General features: G+C 51.2%; 1 protein-coding gene across 4 annotated transcripts in view; it reads left to right on the top strand.

Moving 5' to 3' along the window:
- The window catches only part of CD276 (CD276 molecule), a 29,511-nt gene extending 12,501 nt beyond the window's left edge, over positions 1-17,010 (top strand). For 3 of the 4 annotated variants that reach the window (XM_039856409.1, XM_039856411.1, XM_039856410.1), the window contains exons 2-10: positions 2,552-2,672; positions 5,012-5,353; positions 5,532-5,846; positions 6,439-6,777; positions 6,974-7,270; positions 10,617-10,751; positions 11,812-11,853; positions 13,324-13,359; positions 15,518-17,010. In XM_039856409.1, coding sequence (XP_039712343.1) covers positions 2,606-2,672; positions 5,012-5,353; positions 5,532-5,846; positions 6,439-6,777; positions 6,974-7,270; positions 10,617-10,751; positions 11,812-11,853; positions 13,324-13,359; positions 15,518-15,540 — 1,596 coding nt within the window. In that variant the 5' untranslated portion in view covers positions 2,552-2,605 and the 3' untranslated portion in view covers positions 15,541-17,010. Of the gene's footprint in view, positions 1-2,551; positions 2,673-4,905; positions 5,354-5,531; positions 5,847-6,438; positions 6,778-6,973; positions 7,271-10,616; positions 10,752-11,811; positions 11,854-13,323; positions 13,360-15,517 lie in introns of those variants that run through there. The other variant, XM_039856412.1, reaches the window with a different exon arrangement.
- Positions 17,011-17,237: the final 227 nt, after the last annotated feature.

Genomic DNA, 17,237 nt, shown 5'->3' with positions numbered 1-17,237 from the left:
AGAAACGAAGAGCTACAGGAAGTTCTTAAGCAGGGAGAAGGGTTCCTGCCTTGAGTCCCAAGAGGAAGCACTATAGAAAATGGGGTTGATGGTGGTGACAGAGTGGAGATAACAGGGCCATTGAGGAGGGTGGCAGGAGGGTCAAAGGGAGATGGTCACACAGGCCAGGGTGGGAGATAGCAGGCATGAGCAGCAGGAGGAAGAGTGAGGGAGGGCGCCTGGGAAGAACAGATAGGCCCTTGGTTTGTCTGCAAGTAAAAGTGAGGAAGGAAGACTTGGAATCTGAGAGCTTCTTAATCCTTAGTCCTGGGTGCTTCCTTTGGGGACAGGCAGGCATGGCAGGCCACTAGCTTTTCCTGTGGGCTGTGGTGGTGGCCCTTGTAGGCAGGATGTGGTGCTGGCCAAGGGTTCCTTTATGAATGGAGCAGGGAGGGGTGCTGACTCAGCAGGCGGTGAGGCTTTGCAGCCACCAGGTTTGGACAGGAAGCATCCCGGAAGGAAGTGGCTGCTCAGGGCTTCCCCGCTGCAGACAGCTGCAAGGGGGTGCTGGCAGGATGCACCCAGTTTGGCTGAGGGACTCCCTCAGCCCAGCTGCTGGGTGTGTGGGGGTGGGGGACTGCTTGGCTGGGATTGGAAGGGTCGAGGCCTGGTGTCATAACTGGAATTGATGCTAATGTCTGTTCAGTTTTGCTTCGTGGAAGAGCAGAAAGGTGTGGTTGGGAACCCAAACCTTCTCAGCTGTGCTAACTGGCAAATTATATCATATTATGATGTCACTTCACTTATCTGGACTTTCATATTTTTTTCCTGCAAAATGGGATCAAGTAGTGCAACCTATCTTCTTGGGTGGTTATAAGAATGTGAAATCATTTATAGGCTTGTCGATCAGTGTTGGAATGTCGACGTAAGAAACGTCCAAACTTGTAGAGAATTTTTGAGTTTATTTAAGCCAAACTGACAATTGCCAGGAAGTAAAACTTAACAGATTGAGAAAATGCTCTGGAGAATGGCAGTTTTGCGATTTATTTTATACATTAGAATAAAAGGAGGAGACATAAGAAGGGTTACATGAAATCCACAGGTGGTAGATTAAGGGGATGGGAGAAAGCAAAGGGGGCGGGGTATCTCCGATATTGGATAAAAAGTAAAACAGAGACACATACTTCTTTTACATTGGGATACAGCACATAGAGATGGTGTGTGGGAAACAAGATAACAATGAGGGTTCTGTGGTCTTGTGCTCTGATGAGTGGTTGTGCCCTGAGGATGGGAAAGGAGATTACTCTGACATTTTTAAAGATGTTATCTTAGATGCAAAAAGACAGTAGACAGGCTCACTTAAGGTGAAGACTGACCTTTGTCAATGAAGCTACAGGCCTACATGTGACTACCCGCCCTGACCTGCTTTTAGTTAGGAATTTTTATGTTCAACCGTCTTATGGTTAATTTCAGTCTCTGAGTTAAACCATCTTATGGTTAATTTCAGTCTCTGGGTTTGTAGGGCCTACCATGCTGACCTCCCCTGAGCTTGTCAGGTTTAGTATGTGTCCCCTTCTTCGTCCACAGTATCATAGATAGATGCTGTATATGTAGCTTGATCAGGATGTGGCACGAACAATCAGGTAGCAGCTATGGGACACAAGGAAAAGGTTCGAGCAGGCAGCCCAAGTCGGACACCTTGCGCACAGCCAGGACTGGGAACAGGGCTGGACCCAGGGATGTCTGGGCTCCCCGAGGCTGAGGTCTGACCTGTGGCCACAGACCAACTTCTCAGTCCTGTCTCCAGCCTTGGCGGTTAGCCCCAGTCCTGGCTTCTTCCATTTCTGATCCATCTTGGGCACTTAATCTACATGTTTAAACTAGCAAATGTCCTCTCTCTCTCAGGCCCCATGCTCATACACCCAGCTGTCCCCTAGAACTCTCCCCTGGAAGTTTCTGCACAAACCCTGCTAACTTTACACTCCTTGCACTGAACTCTTTCATGTTCTCTGTCTCAGTGAGTACCCCACCTGGTCACTGGGCTCAAAACTATGGACCCCTAACTGCTTGCTCCCTTTCTCTTTCCCTATATCCTCCAGTGCTGTCACTTTCACCCAGATCTGCTTCGTCTCTTCTGTTCAGCTTTTTTCACTCATCTTGTAGATACCTTCAGAGTAATCTTTATGAAGCACAGCCCTGACCATATCTTTTCCCCTAGTCCAGAATCTTTGATGGTTCCCAGCTGCCTTCAAGGTAAAAGTCAGACCTCTTAGTCTATCCCTAAGTCTGGCTCCAGCCTCAGCTTCTCTCCCCAAACTGATCTGTGTGCATCCTTGCCCCAGCAGGCCGACCTTGCCTTTACTTGCCACCTTGCCTGCTCTTCCTTATATTTACATCTTAGTTCTGAAAGGGTGAGTCCCGGCCACTTCCCCTGGTCTAGCCTCCACAGTTTGTGAATTTCCTCCTGCTAGCATCTCTCAGAAATTCTCTTAAGCTGGTTCAGGGGAGATGAGGTGAGAGTGTGCCTGGGGAGGACCTTTTCAGACAAGGTCTCACTTTCTCTTCTTCACAGACAGGGGCAGCCTTCCACCACAGAGAGCCCAGCTGTCAGCTGCCCCAGAGGAAGATGGGCAGCCCTGCCACAGGTGTGCGTGTGGCCACCGCCCTGGGAGGGCTTTGGTTCTGCCTCACAGGTGAGGAGTGCAGTGTGGGGACTGGAGGTCGGGGAAGGGCACCCTCTCCCACCAGGGGTCCTACAGAGCCTCTCTAATCTAGCAGGGATGGGGAGGGTTTTGGTGAACCTCCTCCCAGTCTCCTTAGTACCCTGTCCATGCTCATTTCCACCTCCTGGAGCCACCAGGCAACTTATTTTACATTTCTTAGCCTCCATTTTCTCTTCTATAAAATGATAGTATGAACACTAACATGTCAAATGTCACCTCCTCAGCAAGGCTTTCCTAGCTACCTTTTATAAAATAGCACATCCCTCCCCAGCCCTGACCTTACTTCATGCTTCTTCCTAGCATTTATCTCCACCTGACATATTATATGTTTACTTGCTTATTGCTTGCTCTGCTCAAAGAACAGGGTCTATCCCCAGTTCCAGGGTTGGTGCCAGCCACATAGTAGGTGCTAAATCACCATGTTGAATAAATGATGTAAATCTTCCCACACAGTGTTTGGCACAGAGTTGGCATTCAACAATGGCAGCCACTTTCATAACAATGTCCTCATCCCATATTTCAAATTTTAATCAGTGCCTCTGCTCTGGAGACCTACCACCTTCCTCTGTGGAGGAAGATTAAGCTCAGTGTTTGGTGCCGTCTAGTGGTCACAAAAAGGAAGCATCTCTCTATCTGCCGCTTTTCTTTCTCTAGAGGAAGGGCTTTGGGTGATTCCTCAGGTTTCCTCTCCTAAATGTCCCCTAAAAGGAGTTTTCTGTTCCAGTTGGTCTCCAGTTGGAGGGCTGGCCTGGGGCACCTGGGGTTGCAGCGAGATCCAAGGCCAGCTTAAGACTTCTAGAGATCTCTATGCACTGAAAAGATTATAGTATCCCCCTGTGTGTGCAATTCACAATAAAAACACTACCATTCAATGTTATTTTTCTAAATGCAAGAAACCTTTTGGGTGCTGTATTCAGTAAGTTTTGTGTCAAGACTGTTTGATCTTTACACTTTTTGACTGTGCCTGCTTTGCTGGTGCCCAAAGCATACAATCTAACCATTACCCAAGTATTGCAGTGCCAGGGTAGGGGGCACGCCTCTCCAAAAGAAAAGCTACCGGGGACACCTGCATAACTTTTCAGGGCTCTAAAAGAAGAGCTAGAATGGAGACAAAGGTGACAGGGAAGGCTGCAGAGTAAATCCACAGGATGGAGGGCAAGGGCGGAGCAGGGGAACCTGGCACTGGGGGCTTGTCTCTGGCTATGCCCGGGCTGTGTCCCTGGGGATGGAGTTGACCCACGCTGCTGAGATCCATGCTCCTGTGTTCCTCTCACTTCAAATCCATCAGCAAGCCCTGCTCATTCTCCCTCTGAAATAAACCTTGAATCTGTCCCATTCTCTCCATCACCACTGCCATCCTCTGAAGTTAAGCCATCGTCACTTCTTACAGGGACCACTGAAATAGCCTCCTAATCCATCCTCCACGGAGGAGTCAGAGTGAGTTGTAAGCATCGTTTCCCAGATTACGCCTTATTAAAACCCCACAAATGACTTCTCATTGCATGTAGAAAACCCTTAATTCCGTACCATCTCACAAAGCTGTCTCGTCTAGATGCTTCAGCCACACTGACAGCTTCCTGATATTGTCGCATAGCAAGCTGGATCTTGCCTCAGGGCCTTCTCACCCACTGTTCCCCCCTAACTCTTACACTGGCTCTTTGTACATCAGGCTCTTTTTCATTCTCTTTAAATCTTAGCTTAATAGCTCTAAGAATGTACTTCACCACCATATTTAAAGGCATGGGTATTCTTTCTTGTATAAAAACTAATTATGTTTATTTAAGAAAAGAAAAAAAGAAAAAGCACTTGTGATTCTTTATCTTCTAGAGAAAACCACTGTTAACATTTTGGTGTATAGTTTTTTAGACTCATCTTACCAATTTATCAAGATAACATGTACTTATGGAAAAATGCAGCCAGCACGGACAGGAGTAAAGTACTGGCCAGGTTTTTGAAAAGCTACCACCTTACTTTCTAATCCGTTGATTTATTTTCTTCGTTCTACCTCTAATCACATACTAATGAGGATTTGTGCACTAGTTTATCCTTTCCCTCCCATTAAAATGTCAGCTTTGTAGGGGATGTGACTTTGGTCTTATTCTCTGTTACATTAGACCTGGCAAATAGTAGGTGCTTACTGTATTCGTGTTGACTGAATGAGGACCACAGGCAATAAACTTAATTTAGGTCTCCTGCCTTAAAGGACTGGTGGATGGGGCTTGAAGTTTACCCCGAAGGAGAGGGGGACTAGGGAGGCCCGAAGTGTCCACGCCCCTCCTCACCGCCCCACCCACCGACTCCGCCCCCAGGCACCGCCTTGGTGGTCCAGGTCCCCCAAGACCCCGTAGTGGCCCTGGTGGGCACCGACGCCACCCTGCGCTGCTCCTTCTCACCGGAGCCCGGCTTCAGCCTGGCGCAGCTCAACCTCATCTGGCAGCTGACAGACACCAAGCAGGTGGTGCACAGCTTCTCCGAGGGCCGAGACCAGGGCAGCGCCTATGCCAACCGCACAGCGCTCTTCTCCGACCTGCTGGTGCAGGGCAATGCATCCCTAAGACTGCAGCGCGTGCGCGTGGCGGATGAGGGCAGCTTCACCTGCTTCGTGAGCATCCGGGACTTTGGAAGCGCTGCAGTCAGCCTGCAAGTGGCAGGTGAGCGCCTGAGGGGTGGGAGGGTCGGCACACTCCTCACACTTCCCTAACCCTTTACCCATTGCTCAGTGCCGACCCCTGTACTCTCAGCCCCAGGTGCCCTGTTCGTCCACTGTGACGCCCCCCTCGGCCCCCACCCTTACCTTACCTTGACCTCTACTCTTTGCCCTCCTTCCAGCCCCCTATTCAAAGCCCAGCATATCCCTGGAGCCCAACAAGGACCTACGGCCTGGAGACACGGTGACCATCACGTGCTCTAGTTACCGAGGCTACCCCAAGGCTGAGGTGCTCTGGCAGGATGGGCAGGGTGCACCTTTGACCGGCAATGTGACCACGTCGCAGATGGCCAACGAGCAGGGTTTGTTCGATGTGCACAGCATCCTGAGGGTGGTGCTGGGCGCTAATGGCACCTACAGCTGCCTGGTGCGCAACCCTGTGCTGCAGCAGGACGTTCACGGCTCTGTCACCATCACGCCCCACAGAAGCCCTGCAGGTTGTTTTTTTGTTTTGTTTTGTTTTTGTTTTTGTTTTTGTTTTTTACTTTTATGTCCCACTGAGAGAAGGAGGTTTTGGTCTTATCAGCAGGGTCCACGGCATCTGAATCTAGCTCCCCACCTCAGTCTGCCAGAACAGTGAGATGCCTAGTAATAATGGGAAAGATAACTGGGGTGGGTAGGGGGTGAGGATGGTGATGGGCCTTCTTGGCTCTGTGGGCCTCCTGACTCAGGGCTTCGGAAACCTCCGGAAGGATGGAGAAGCAGTCAGATCTCAGCAGAGATGAAAGGGAGGAGAGGGAAATGGGTCCTGGCTGAGAAGAGGGGTTTGCTAGGGTTGGAGGTTGCCCCAAGTCTGTACCCTGGAATGTGCCTTGTCAGGCCAAAGCCAACTTGCTGTTATTCTTGTCAGAAGATTAGGGAGACTCCAGGTATGGGAGTCCTGAGACAATCTGCTTTTGGATGTGGGAAGAAAATGGGAAAATGAACGGGGCATGGGGTTGATGGGGCGGAGATCTAGGAGGCTGTGCGGTGGTAGCCCGGAGTGTCACCACTCCTCCTCATACCCTGCCCCTCCAACCTCACCCTCAGGCGCTGTGGAGGTCCAGGTCCCGGAAGACCCCGTAGTGGCCCTGGTGGGCACCGACGCCACCTTGTGCTGCTCCTTCTCACCCGAGCCGGGCTTCAGCCTGGCGCAGCTCAACCTCATCTGGCAGCTGACAGACACCAAGCAGGTGGTGCACAGCTTCTCCGAGGGCCGAGACCAGGGCAGCGCCTATGCCAACCGCACAGCGCTCTTCCCGGACCTGCTAGTGCAGGGCAATGCATCCCTAAGGCTGCAGCGCGTGCGCGTGGCGGATGAGGGCAGCTTCACCTGCTTCGTGAGCATCCGGGACTTTGGAAGCGCTGCAGTCAGCCTGCAAGTGGCAGGTGAGCGCCTGGGGCGTGGGAGGTTCGGGAGGGCTCTTCCCTTGGCACACCCCTCACACTTCCCTAACCCTTTACCCATTGCTCAGTGCTGACTCTTGTACTCTCAGCCCCAGGTGCCCTGTTCGTCCACTGTGACCCCGCCTTACCTGTCCTTGCCTTACCTTACCTTGACTTCTACCCTTTGCCTTCCTTCCAGCCCCCTATTCAAAGCCTAGCATGACCTTGGAGCCCAACAAAGACCTACGGCCTGGGGACACGGTGACCATCACGTGCTCTAGTTACCGGGGCTACCCCGAGGCCGAGGTGCTCTGGCAGGATGGGCAGGGTGCACCCTTGACCGGCAACGTGACCACGTCGCAGATGGCCAACGAGCAGGGTTTGTTCGATGTGCACAGCATCCTGAGGGTGGTGCTGGGCGCTAATGGCACCTACAGCTGCCTGGTGCGCAACCCTGTGCTGCAGCAGGATGCTCACGGCTCTGTCACCATTACAGGTAGGGGGCAGATGAAAAGCTGGGAAGGATGGAGGGAGTCACCCCTTTTTTCTAGACCCTAAGCTGGAATTTAGGTAAATTTGGGTGCTCAGAAGACTTTTGAAAAATCATATTCATGTGTTTCAGGTGTTTCAAACTCTCCCCCCAAGAAGTCCTTAAGGGACTTGTCTTGAGCTGATAAGAGGCATTTGTAATATTTGCTCTCCTGGGATCACCTTAGGTGGCACTTGTTCTTATACAAGAGTACCTGCCTGGAATCTGAGGTGTGGGCGGGAGTTCTGGGGCGGCCCCAAGGCATGGCCCGGGGGACCTGGTGACAGAGTGTTTTCCTATGGAAGCTTCTCTGGGCGATGAAAAAGTGTTGCTGCATTTATGGGCATCATCTGATTCTGAGGCCCTGAGAGATAGCTGGGCCTCTACAGGTGGTCAGTTCTCTGCATCCTATCAGTGTCAGCAGTTAGAATGGTGGGGTGCTCTCTGCTTCCCCCATGTGGTCAAACAGTAGATGGATGCCACCCATTTGGCAATTCCCTCAATTTCTGGTTTTGGGGTCCTAGCCCAGACACCCTTTCCCTTCCTTGAATGCCTACCTTAGTGGGCACCCCTTGTGCCTGGAGATGTGAAGCAGGCTCAGGCCCACATTCAGGCTAAGGGAGGCAGTCTCCATTTGTCTTTGGACCACAGGCTGGTTCCTTAGTTTCTCCCCAAGGGCCAGCCGAGCTCTCCCAGGGCCTCTCCACATACTCTAGGGTCAGGACAGCAGGTTCTATTTGTCTGGTTCTCCAGTTTTCTCTTCCCATGACTTCCACACAACCTAGTCTACCTGAGTCCTCATCTGCACCTGGTCCCCAGTTTCTGCACAAGCCTCCAGGATTCACTGATTTATTCCTGTCCTCCCCCTGAGCACACCTGGACCTTACATGGCCTTCACTGCTGACAAGCTCAGAGCTGGTGGGCATCACACTTGTCATCTAGGCATTCAGGCTTGTTGTTCCTCCTTCTCTTGTAGGTATTTCCTTCTGGCAAGTACCCCCCGCCCCCGCTCCCAAGATTGACCCTAACCTCTCCCTGGACACCCCCTGGATCTGTGCTCTTTGTGGAGAAGTCACTGCTCTGGGCTCTTGGATATTCTGAGTAGTCTCCTGGACCTTTTAAAGAATAGCATATGGTCTGCTGTGTTCACAAGAAAGAATAAGAACTATCAGATAGAGTGAAATTGACTGGAGTGGTCAGAATTCTCCAGGGACCAGTGCGAGTTGAGAGGACCTTGAAGGATAATTTGCACGCTGGGCTGAATTGGATATTTGCCACATTGCAGAAAGAGCTTTTCAGTATAAATGCAGTTGCAGGGAGAATGTTTATCCCATCAAAAAGAAAAATCTTTATTTTAAACTTTAGTAACTAACATTTACAGTGCTTTCATTTCACAGATGAGGAAACTGAAGCCCCAAGAGAAGAGAGAACTTTCCTGAGACCACAGACTATAGCACAGTGGCTCTGGCTCTTCTAGGGGTCAGGCACCTCTTTGAAAATTGGATAAATGATAAATGCAGTAATTTGCATTTGAATTTTGAGGGTCTGTGGCCCCTCTAAACTCATGCATGGGGGTCTGTGGGCCATGGCTCCAGCACCCTGCAGTGAACAGATGAACCAGGACCAGAATTCAACTTTTAGCCTCTCAGCCTAATTTTCTCTCCTCCCCACCACCCAACCTCCTGTTTTTGTTAGAGCAGGTCTGGCCTACTTTGGAGCCCTTGGCCTGTATTTTGCTTCCGGCAGCTTTGTGCCTTGTAAACATTCTAGGATTCAGACTTTCAGTCCTCTAGCCTAGTCTCTCCCACACCTGCTGGATGTTAGTGAAGTTGAGTGTGCCGTGGGGAGGGGGCTTTATGGAGCAAGCACTGGACATGGAGCCTGAAGAAGCAGGTCTGGGCCCTGCTGTCCTTTACTAGTTGAATGAGGGCAAGTCTGACCTGCATTCTAGGCACCAAACCAGCCTAGGAGTGAACACAGAAAGAGAGCCTCTCTCCCCTTGGGTACTTCCATCTCCGCTCTGTCCCCGACTGCAGGAGCCCACCCTGGGCTCCCCAGGGGTTTTTCCCATTTACTTCATGGACGGGCCCTCTTGGCCCCTCATGTCAGCTGCTGTCCTCCTCTCCTCCTTTTCAGGGTGATGGGTCCCTTTGCTTCCAATGTCCAGAGCAGCAGTTTTGCCAGCCATGTTGGCTGAAGGTAACATCTGCTGCAATGCCTGCAGGGCGTCTGCTGCTGAAGGGTTCATGGCACTGCTCTCAGCCACTGACCCCTGGCTGCTGATGCCGTCGGTGCTCATGGTTTTCAGAGAGCACAGGAAAACAGCACTTTCTTTGGTTAGATCTGTCATCTGCAAGGCCTCTGTCCAGGACCCAGCATGGGTGCAGGGGCTGGGCTGGAGGATGGTGTGTTCAGAACAGGTGCTGGCCCTGACCCAGGCATGGGCACCTCAGCTCCTTTCCTCTGCCATGAGATAGTTTACAGGGGGGCCCTCAGCGTTTCACGGAAACCTTCCTCTGGCAAGTCTTCTCACTCTGGCACCTTCAGTACCCACCCTCCTTGCTTTGCAGGGTCTACAAACGCTTTCTGTAAAGGTCTGGATAGTAGATATTTTAGGCTTTGTGGGCTACATACCATCTCTTGCTGCTGCTGCTTTTCTCCGTCTGTTTCTCCTTCTCCATTTTTTTGTAACCCTTTACAAATGTAAAAACTATTATTAGTTCATGGGCTGTACAAACACAGGCCACAGGCCAGATTTGGCTGCCAGGCCTTACTTAGTTCACCAACTCTTGACTTGGATGGAGAATATCACCAGGTGGTGCTGTAGCAATCACGGAGGGCCTCCCAAGGAGGTGGATCTTAAGCTGTGTGGGGAGCTTGGGAGCACTTTTTAGGTAGGGGAAACTGACAGCAATGGTGTAGAGGCTGGAAGGAGCCAAGTATCTCTGCAGAGAATGGTCAGGACACTTGTTTGGCTGAGATACAAAGCCTGGGGGAGGGTAAGTGGCAGGCAGATTATCGAGGTCCTTGAATCATCCTATGAAGATTGAAGCAGGGAGCCATAGAAGGTTCTTGAGCATCAACTGCAGACTCTTCAACCTTGCCGGGTTGGGACATGTCCACATGGCTGTGTCAGGGTTTGGAGGGTGTATGGATGAGTGAGGAAGGACATGAAAACTTAAGTGCGCTCTCTTCTTAGTGCGGGGGTCCAGTGAGGGTGGGAGCCTTCTGTTCATACCTTGGAGGAGGATGCTGTCCTCATGGCCGTGGGACTCAGACATAATGATTTCATTCTCCCCATTTCTCATTTCAGGACAGCCCATGACATTCCCCCCTGAGGCCCTATGGGTGACTGTGGGACTCTCCATCTGTCTTGTTGTACTACTGGTGGCCCTGGCCTTTGTTTGCTGGAGAAAGATCAAACAGAGCTGTGAAGAGGAGAATGCAGGTGAGTGAGAGAGGGGGCATGTATGATTGTGGATGCCTGTGTCTTTGGGTATGTTGCCGTGTCCGTGACATCAACATGAGTGTCACTTTCCAGTGACAGAATGAGTGCGGGTGTGCAAAAGAGGCTAGAATTTGATCCAGAGGCTGAATATGTCTTGTATGTGTGAAGAAGTATGAGCCTGTCTGTGTGTACAAATATGGCAGGAGTGTGTATATGAGTGACTGGAGGTGAGTGGTAGACATGTAAGGCCGAAGTGTGAGGAGGGGTTGAATATGTCTGTGCAAACAAGTGTGGCTGTGAGATTGTAGTCCCATGAGTGTGTCTGAGAGTGCAGGTGTAAAGCACAGAAATTTAGCAGCACAAATTTAGCAGCTTCATGCATTTGGTGTCACTATGAGAGGGTGAGAGGGTGTGTCTATCTCAGAGTAGGTAGAGTCTGAAGCCACTTGCTGGGCTGGGTCAGTATGAGCTGATTTTGGTGACTGGCAAGTAGTGAGCTGATATTGGCAAATGGGTGGCTTGACCTTTGTGGTGAGTAAGTAAGTTGACTCTGGTGGTGGGTGAGGAAATGGACCTTGGTGAGTGGGTGAGTTGACCCTGTTGGGTGATACATGGGTAAACAGAAAAGTTTTCTTGGGTAAACATGAAAGTAGATGGTGAGAAGTAGGAGAAGACTGGGCATCAGAAATGACGGTGACTATGTGAATGGGGAAGAGGCTGGTCTTTTGACAGACAGGTGGCTGGGTGGGCTGGTAGAAGGATGAGTGGACTGATAGACGGATGTGTGTACATGTTAGAAGGTGATGGTTGACCGGATTGATGAGTGAGTGGATGCATGAGGTGATGAGATTGGAAGATTGGTGGAGGCAAGTAGCTGTTTCTTGGCTTGGTGAGTGGTGGGCTCTAGGCTGGGAGCCCTTTTATCTTGCCTTTTTTCTGCTCTGTGCTGACCTTGGAACAAGGTCAGGCCTGCTCCCCACTTACCTGCCTCTTACACCCCTAGGTGGGGAAGTTCAGTGACGAAAATGGGTGTGAGAACGTATTTTGTTCACTCTTCTAGGAGCTGAGGACCAGGATGGGGATGGAGAAGGTTCCAAGACGGGTAAGTCTGAGCTCGGAGCTGGCCTTATTGTCTGAGGGAAGGACAGAGGGATAGGAGAGAGGACTCCAGGACCTGGAAAAGCCATGTTTGCTTGAGGTTTAAATGAAATGTGTCCTGTGGACTGAGGCCTCCCCACTCAGGTGAGTCTGGTCCTGCTCAGCATTAGTCCTGGAGGTAGATTTCCCGATTCCTTCCCAGGTGCTGCTTCTCCTCTCCTGCCTGCCTTCACCAATCTATCAGCCGGCTCCACCCCCACGGGACCCTGCACTGTGGAGTTTGGTGGCTTCCTAGGAGAGGATGAGGGCACAGGAGACAGGGCAGCCTGGGTTTAGGTTCCAGCCCCAGGTCATAAAAGCTGAGTGGCCCTGAGCTAGTCACTTTGCATCTCTGAGTCTCCCTTTCCTCATAATAACTGCCTCCCCTCATTGGTTGTGTGGTTTTCATCAGATGAGACAATGTTTATAAAGGGCCTAGTATTATACCTGATGCCAGGTAAGTGATCAATACCTTGGAGTTCTGTTACTAGGCAGACAGTTTAAGATAGTCCCATTCTGGTTAGAGGTTAGGTAACTCTGGTCAAAGTGATTTTTTCCTCTGGCCTACAGTTTCCCATCTGTAAAATGTCATCCTGCTCCTGCCCCAATAGCCCCAGAGGGCTGTTTCCAAGCTCCCCGGAGTGACTAGATAAGAAGGGGGTCGCAAAGGTCATGGTGCTATGGGGACACAAACTGGGAGCCCAGTGTGGGGTGGCTACTGAGACACTGGTGTCTCACGACCACTGGAGCCCTCACTGCCTTCCCTTCCGGCTCCTGGGCTGGGAGAGGCAGGTTCCTGCTAAGCCATTTGGGATGGTGTCAGTTGATACCAGTTCCCTCCCCATCCCCACAAAAGGAAGGGCAGGAGATTGACACCTGGGACTGCTATAAATTATGCCAATTAATTCTCTGCCTTTGGTGTCCGGGTATGGAGACAGCTCTGGGATCAGGCCTCATTTTTCATTCTCAGAGGCAGAGGTAGTTGACAGAAGGGAGGGAGTGAGGAGAAGCCGGTGGCTTAGAGATTTGGTCAGTGTCAGTTCCACATGATGTCGGGCCCATCTGGGGACATCTGCAGCCTCCTTTATTACTTTACTTCACCCTTATTTGTAGAGCAGACTCAGTGCACCTCCACATCTCTAGCTCGGTGGAGGGCAGGGTAGTTGTTCCCATTCTATAAATGCAGAAAACTGAAGCCCAGAGAGAGGAGCGACAAGCCACAGAGTGGAGCTGGGACTTGGGACAGCAGCCTAGGGCCCCCTTCCCTGCTGCTGTGATGTCGCTTCCTCCCTTCCGACCTCTCCCTCTTGCCACTCTTCCTCCTGCCAGTCCTTCTTGCCCTCGCTTCTTCATCAGCTCCTGTCCCTGTGCCCCACCCCTACCCCACCACTTTCTACAATTTACCCCTCACCATGTGCTCTTTCCTTTTTTGCAGCCCTGAGGCCTCTCAAACACTCCGAAAACAAAGAAGGTAATGACATGTGGTGCTTGAGATTGCATGTGTGTTTGTGCACCTGTGTGTAGGAGGCAGGGAGGGTTGTGGGGAGGGGATTGTCACCCTTCACTGATGACCTGAGGCTCCCTCCCCAGAAGAGCAGCCTCGACACCCTCCTGGTGAAAGGGCAGAGGAAGGAGTAACCAAGGTCCTGGCTGCTCTACTAGGGCACAGATATGACAGAGGCTTAACCAGGACAGGAGCTTATTTCTCTCTCCTGTAACAGTCTAAACATAGGTGATCTTAAGGTCACCAGTGTCCTGGAGCCAGCTTTCCTTTACCTGGTTTCCGACCTCTTCAACTCAAAGCTTCTGTCCCCAAGTGCAGCGTGGCTGCTCCAGCTCCCACGCCTTCCACCCTCCCCCACCACCCCCGCCCCTCTGAGGCAGGGGGAAAGAAGAAAGAGAGGTACAGTTTTTTCTAGGGCTTGACTAGAAATAGCTCATGGCACTCCCGTTTACATCCCATTGGTCAGAATGTATCGCATGACTCTTAACTCAAGTGAGACTAGGAAATGTGTTTTTCAGCTGGTACATAGCGGATGGGTAGTAAATGTTAACAATCATTATTCATGTTGTAACAAGTAGTTATATTAGGAAATAATTGATTGGAGGTTATTTTGAGATTCTCCCTTATTAAAAGTAACTGACAGCCACATGTATGTATGTATGTATGTATGTTTGTGTGTAAATATATGTGTATTTGTGTGGGTGTGTCTGTGTGTATTTTGACCAAAGTATTCTTTGATGCAGACTTGCCACTAGATCTAAGTGGCTTACACCTAGAAAATCAAAGTTGGCTGCCAAAGGTTATAGAATCGTACATCTTTTCAGGTTGCCTTGGTGTCCCTGTTAGGAATTCCTGAATGCTCATCTCTATGTTTAGCTTTCCTCTGGGGAGGAAAGAAGCAGGCGGGCCCTGTCCTCAGGAAACTTCCAGAGAGAGGGAATGGGGCCCTCAGGAACTTGTCCAAAATATATGGGTGATAGACTCAGACTTCATGAGAGGAAGTAGGAGGTCTTTAGAAAGGCAACATCATATAGCGGAAAGAGCCTCCTGGGAGGGACAGAAGGCCTAGGTTCTACTCTCTGCCCCTGACCTTCTAGGGCAGTTTCCTCACCTGTGGAATGCAGTGAAATCCCTCATACTTACAAGATGGTTATGAGGATTAGGCATGGTTATAGATGCGGAAACGCTCTGTAAATTACTTTCAAATGCTGTGGAATGTTCTGTGCAGTAGAGGCAGTAGTGGAGGCCTATGCTGGTGTCCGGAAAGGTGGAGACGGTTATCCCCCTCCTGTTGTTCTGAACCAAATGAGGCACAGAAGGATCAAGCAGATGGAGAAAAAAAATGTCAGCTTGATTTCTGAAGGGAGCTGCTGGAGAACGTGGCCTGGGTGTGTGGAGCAGTGGCTTTCTGATCTTGTTCTCCATCGTGGCAGCCTGGCCCCCAGGCTCTGGCCATGCTGGACAAGTGCACAGAGGTAGTCCCCAGAAAGGAGAGCTATTTTTCCAGACAAACACAGCCCGAAGAATGGGAGAGGAATGGGTGAGGTTGTAAACACCCCGGCCCTCCTAAATTCTCCATGCAGGCCAAGGAGTGGAGTGAGGCTGGGGCTATGCATCCATAGGGTACCCCTCCACAAGGAGTCAGGAAGTCAGGGGAAGGGAGGTTCCCCACAGCAAAGCTCTGGGGGAAGTCTGTAGGAAGGAGAAGTTGGAAACGGTTTCCTGCTAGTGAAGGGAAGTGGGCCAGGCTGGGGAAGATGGATCACGGACAGGCAGGGGGAGATGGGAAGGGAAAAGAGTGCCAGGCAGAGGAACCAGCGAGAGGAAAGTGTGCAGGGCGAGTGGACCCATGGGGATTGAGCCAGGCCAGGGAGGACTGGGCAGTCTCCCTCAGGTGCCTTCATGGTCTGTCTGGCATTCAGCCCTGTGTTTGTGTCTGTCTGGGCCTTGAAGGCAGCACTTAGCACGAGGGGCTGCTAGTCAGATTGTTGCAGCCACTCTTACACAAGTCCCTGGCCCCTGGAAGCATGTGACCGTGTGCCTGGGGTTCTGGCATACTCTCAAGAGTAGAATTCCTGCATTTAATGCTTTTTCCCCACTTTTTTCTTCCCACGATGAAATGCAGATGATGGACAAGAAATAGCCTAACCACAAAGACCAGGGAGCTGCCGCCCCTGCCCTGGGCCCCCACCTCCGACTGCACTGGGGCCTCAGCACGAGCCCTGGGTTGGGGCTTCCCTGTCCTCAACAGATGGTTTCTGCCCTGGCGGGTCTACTCATTCTGCAAAGGACACGACACATAGACAACCCCGCAGCCTTATTTCTCCAATGGACATGACTTCCAAGTCATCCTGCTGCCGTATTTCTCCAGTGACACAATATTTAAATCATCCTGCTGCCTTATTCTAATGGACACAATACGCAGACCACCGCACCACCTTATTTCTCCAGTGGATATGCTACACAGACCATCTGGCTGTCTTTTTTCTCCGAAGGACACAATAGACTGACCCTCTGCCTTATTTCTCCAAAGACATGACACACGGTCACCCCTCATCTTGTTTCTCCAGTGGCCCTGATACACTAGTTAACACTTTTCAGCCTTTCTTGACCTGTCTGTAGTCCCATCTCCTCAGACAGAGCACTACAGCCTCAGCGTCTCCTTGAGTCTATCATTGTCTCCTCCCGCCTCCTCCCACCCTGGCCTAACTTTGGCCTTCCCCTCAACGAAGTAAAGACAGGTCCCCTCTCAAAGCATGCAGAGACATGCAGCTGCACGTGCTGGAACACGTACAAACCTCCCCTGGCCCATTCTCTTCCGTGGTACTCTGGGTTGTGTCCTGTGAGCCCCCCTCTGCCTACCCTCCCCACAGGAAGCATGTGCTGGTCACACTGGGTCTCTAGGGGTCAGCTTTTGTCCATCTGCTTTTCCCACCTTTCCTTTTGTTTATCCATTCAAGTGATGTTCACTGAGCACCCATAGGGTGTCAGCACTGTGTTAGGTGTGGGGGACCCTCCGTGAAAAGACAAGCCACTCCCTATAGTAGCTTGCCCTTGAGCTGGAAACCCTCATGAAACCCTCATGAACCCTCATGAACAGTAGTTCATGAGGAGGGGATCCTGCCTTGCTACCTACTGTACCCCTCATCCGTGCCCACAACCTGGGTACCTCACCCCCTTTGCATCCCTAGTCCTTACCCAGAGTGGTGGGGGTGGGGTGGGGCAGGAGCAAAAACTGGGAGAGAGGGATGGAGAGCCTATTGCCACAGCTGGAGGAGCTGATGGTTCCCAAAATGTCTTTTTAGAGCGAGCAGGTGGGCAGATAGCCAAGGCCTAACAAATCCCGAGAGCCCTGCACAGGGGAAGCCTGAGGCCTCTGGGAGCAGGGCTGCAGCTTCTCCTCCCACCATGGTGCTATTTTGGGGCCAGGCAGACATCTCTAGCCTGTCTCTGGCTGGCCCCCAGCCTCTGGTAGAGTAAACTGATGTTCTCCCACTGACATATCTCCCTTCTCCAGCAAGGGAAGATGTGGGGATTTCTAATTTAAATGTGGAACTCCAAGGAATTTTGTTAAATGGGGGTGTATCTGGGGGAAAATAAATGCCTTTGTACAAAGTTTTTTTCTCTGCAAAGTGCGTGGAAGCAGGGCGGGCATCAGGACTCTAGGAAGGGTTCCCTCCTGGACATCGGGCCGGATCTCCTTTCTCTCACCACCCTTAACAGCACTGGGTCTCAAATGGCCATGGTGCCCTCCCTGGCCTCAGTTTCCCTCTTGGTAAAGTGAAGTTGGCTATGCAGAAAGGCAGGTCCTTTGGTCACTGTATATGTCTCCACCCACTCCTGGA

This window comes from Pteropus medius, unplaced genomic scaffold, assembly GCF_902729225.1.
Source record: "Pteropus medius unplaced genomic scaffold, Ma_sr-lr_union100, whole genome shotgun sequence".
NCBI classification, from domain to species: domain Eukaryota; kingdom Metazoa; phylum Chordata; class Mammalia; order Chiroptera; family Pteropodidae; genus Pteropus; species Pteropus medius.
This window is presented reverse-complemented; position numbering and strand designations above follow the sequence as displayed.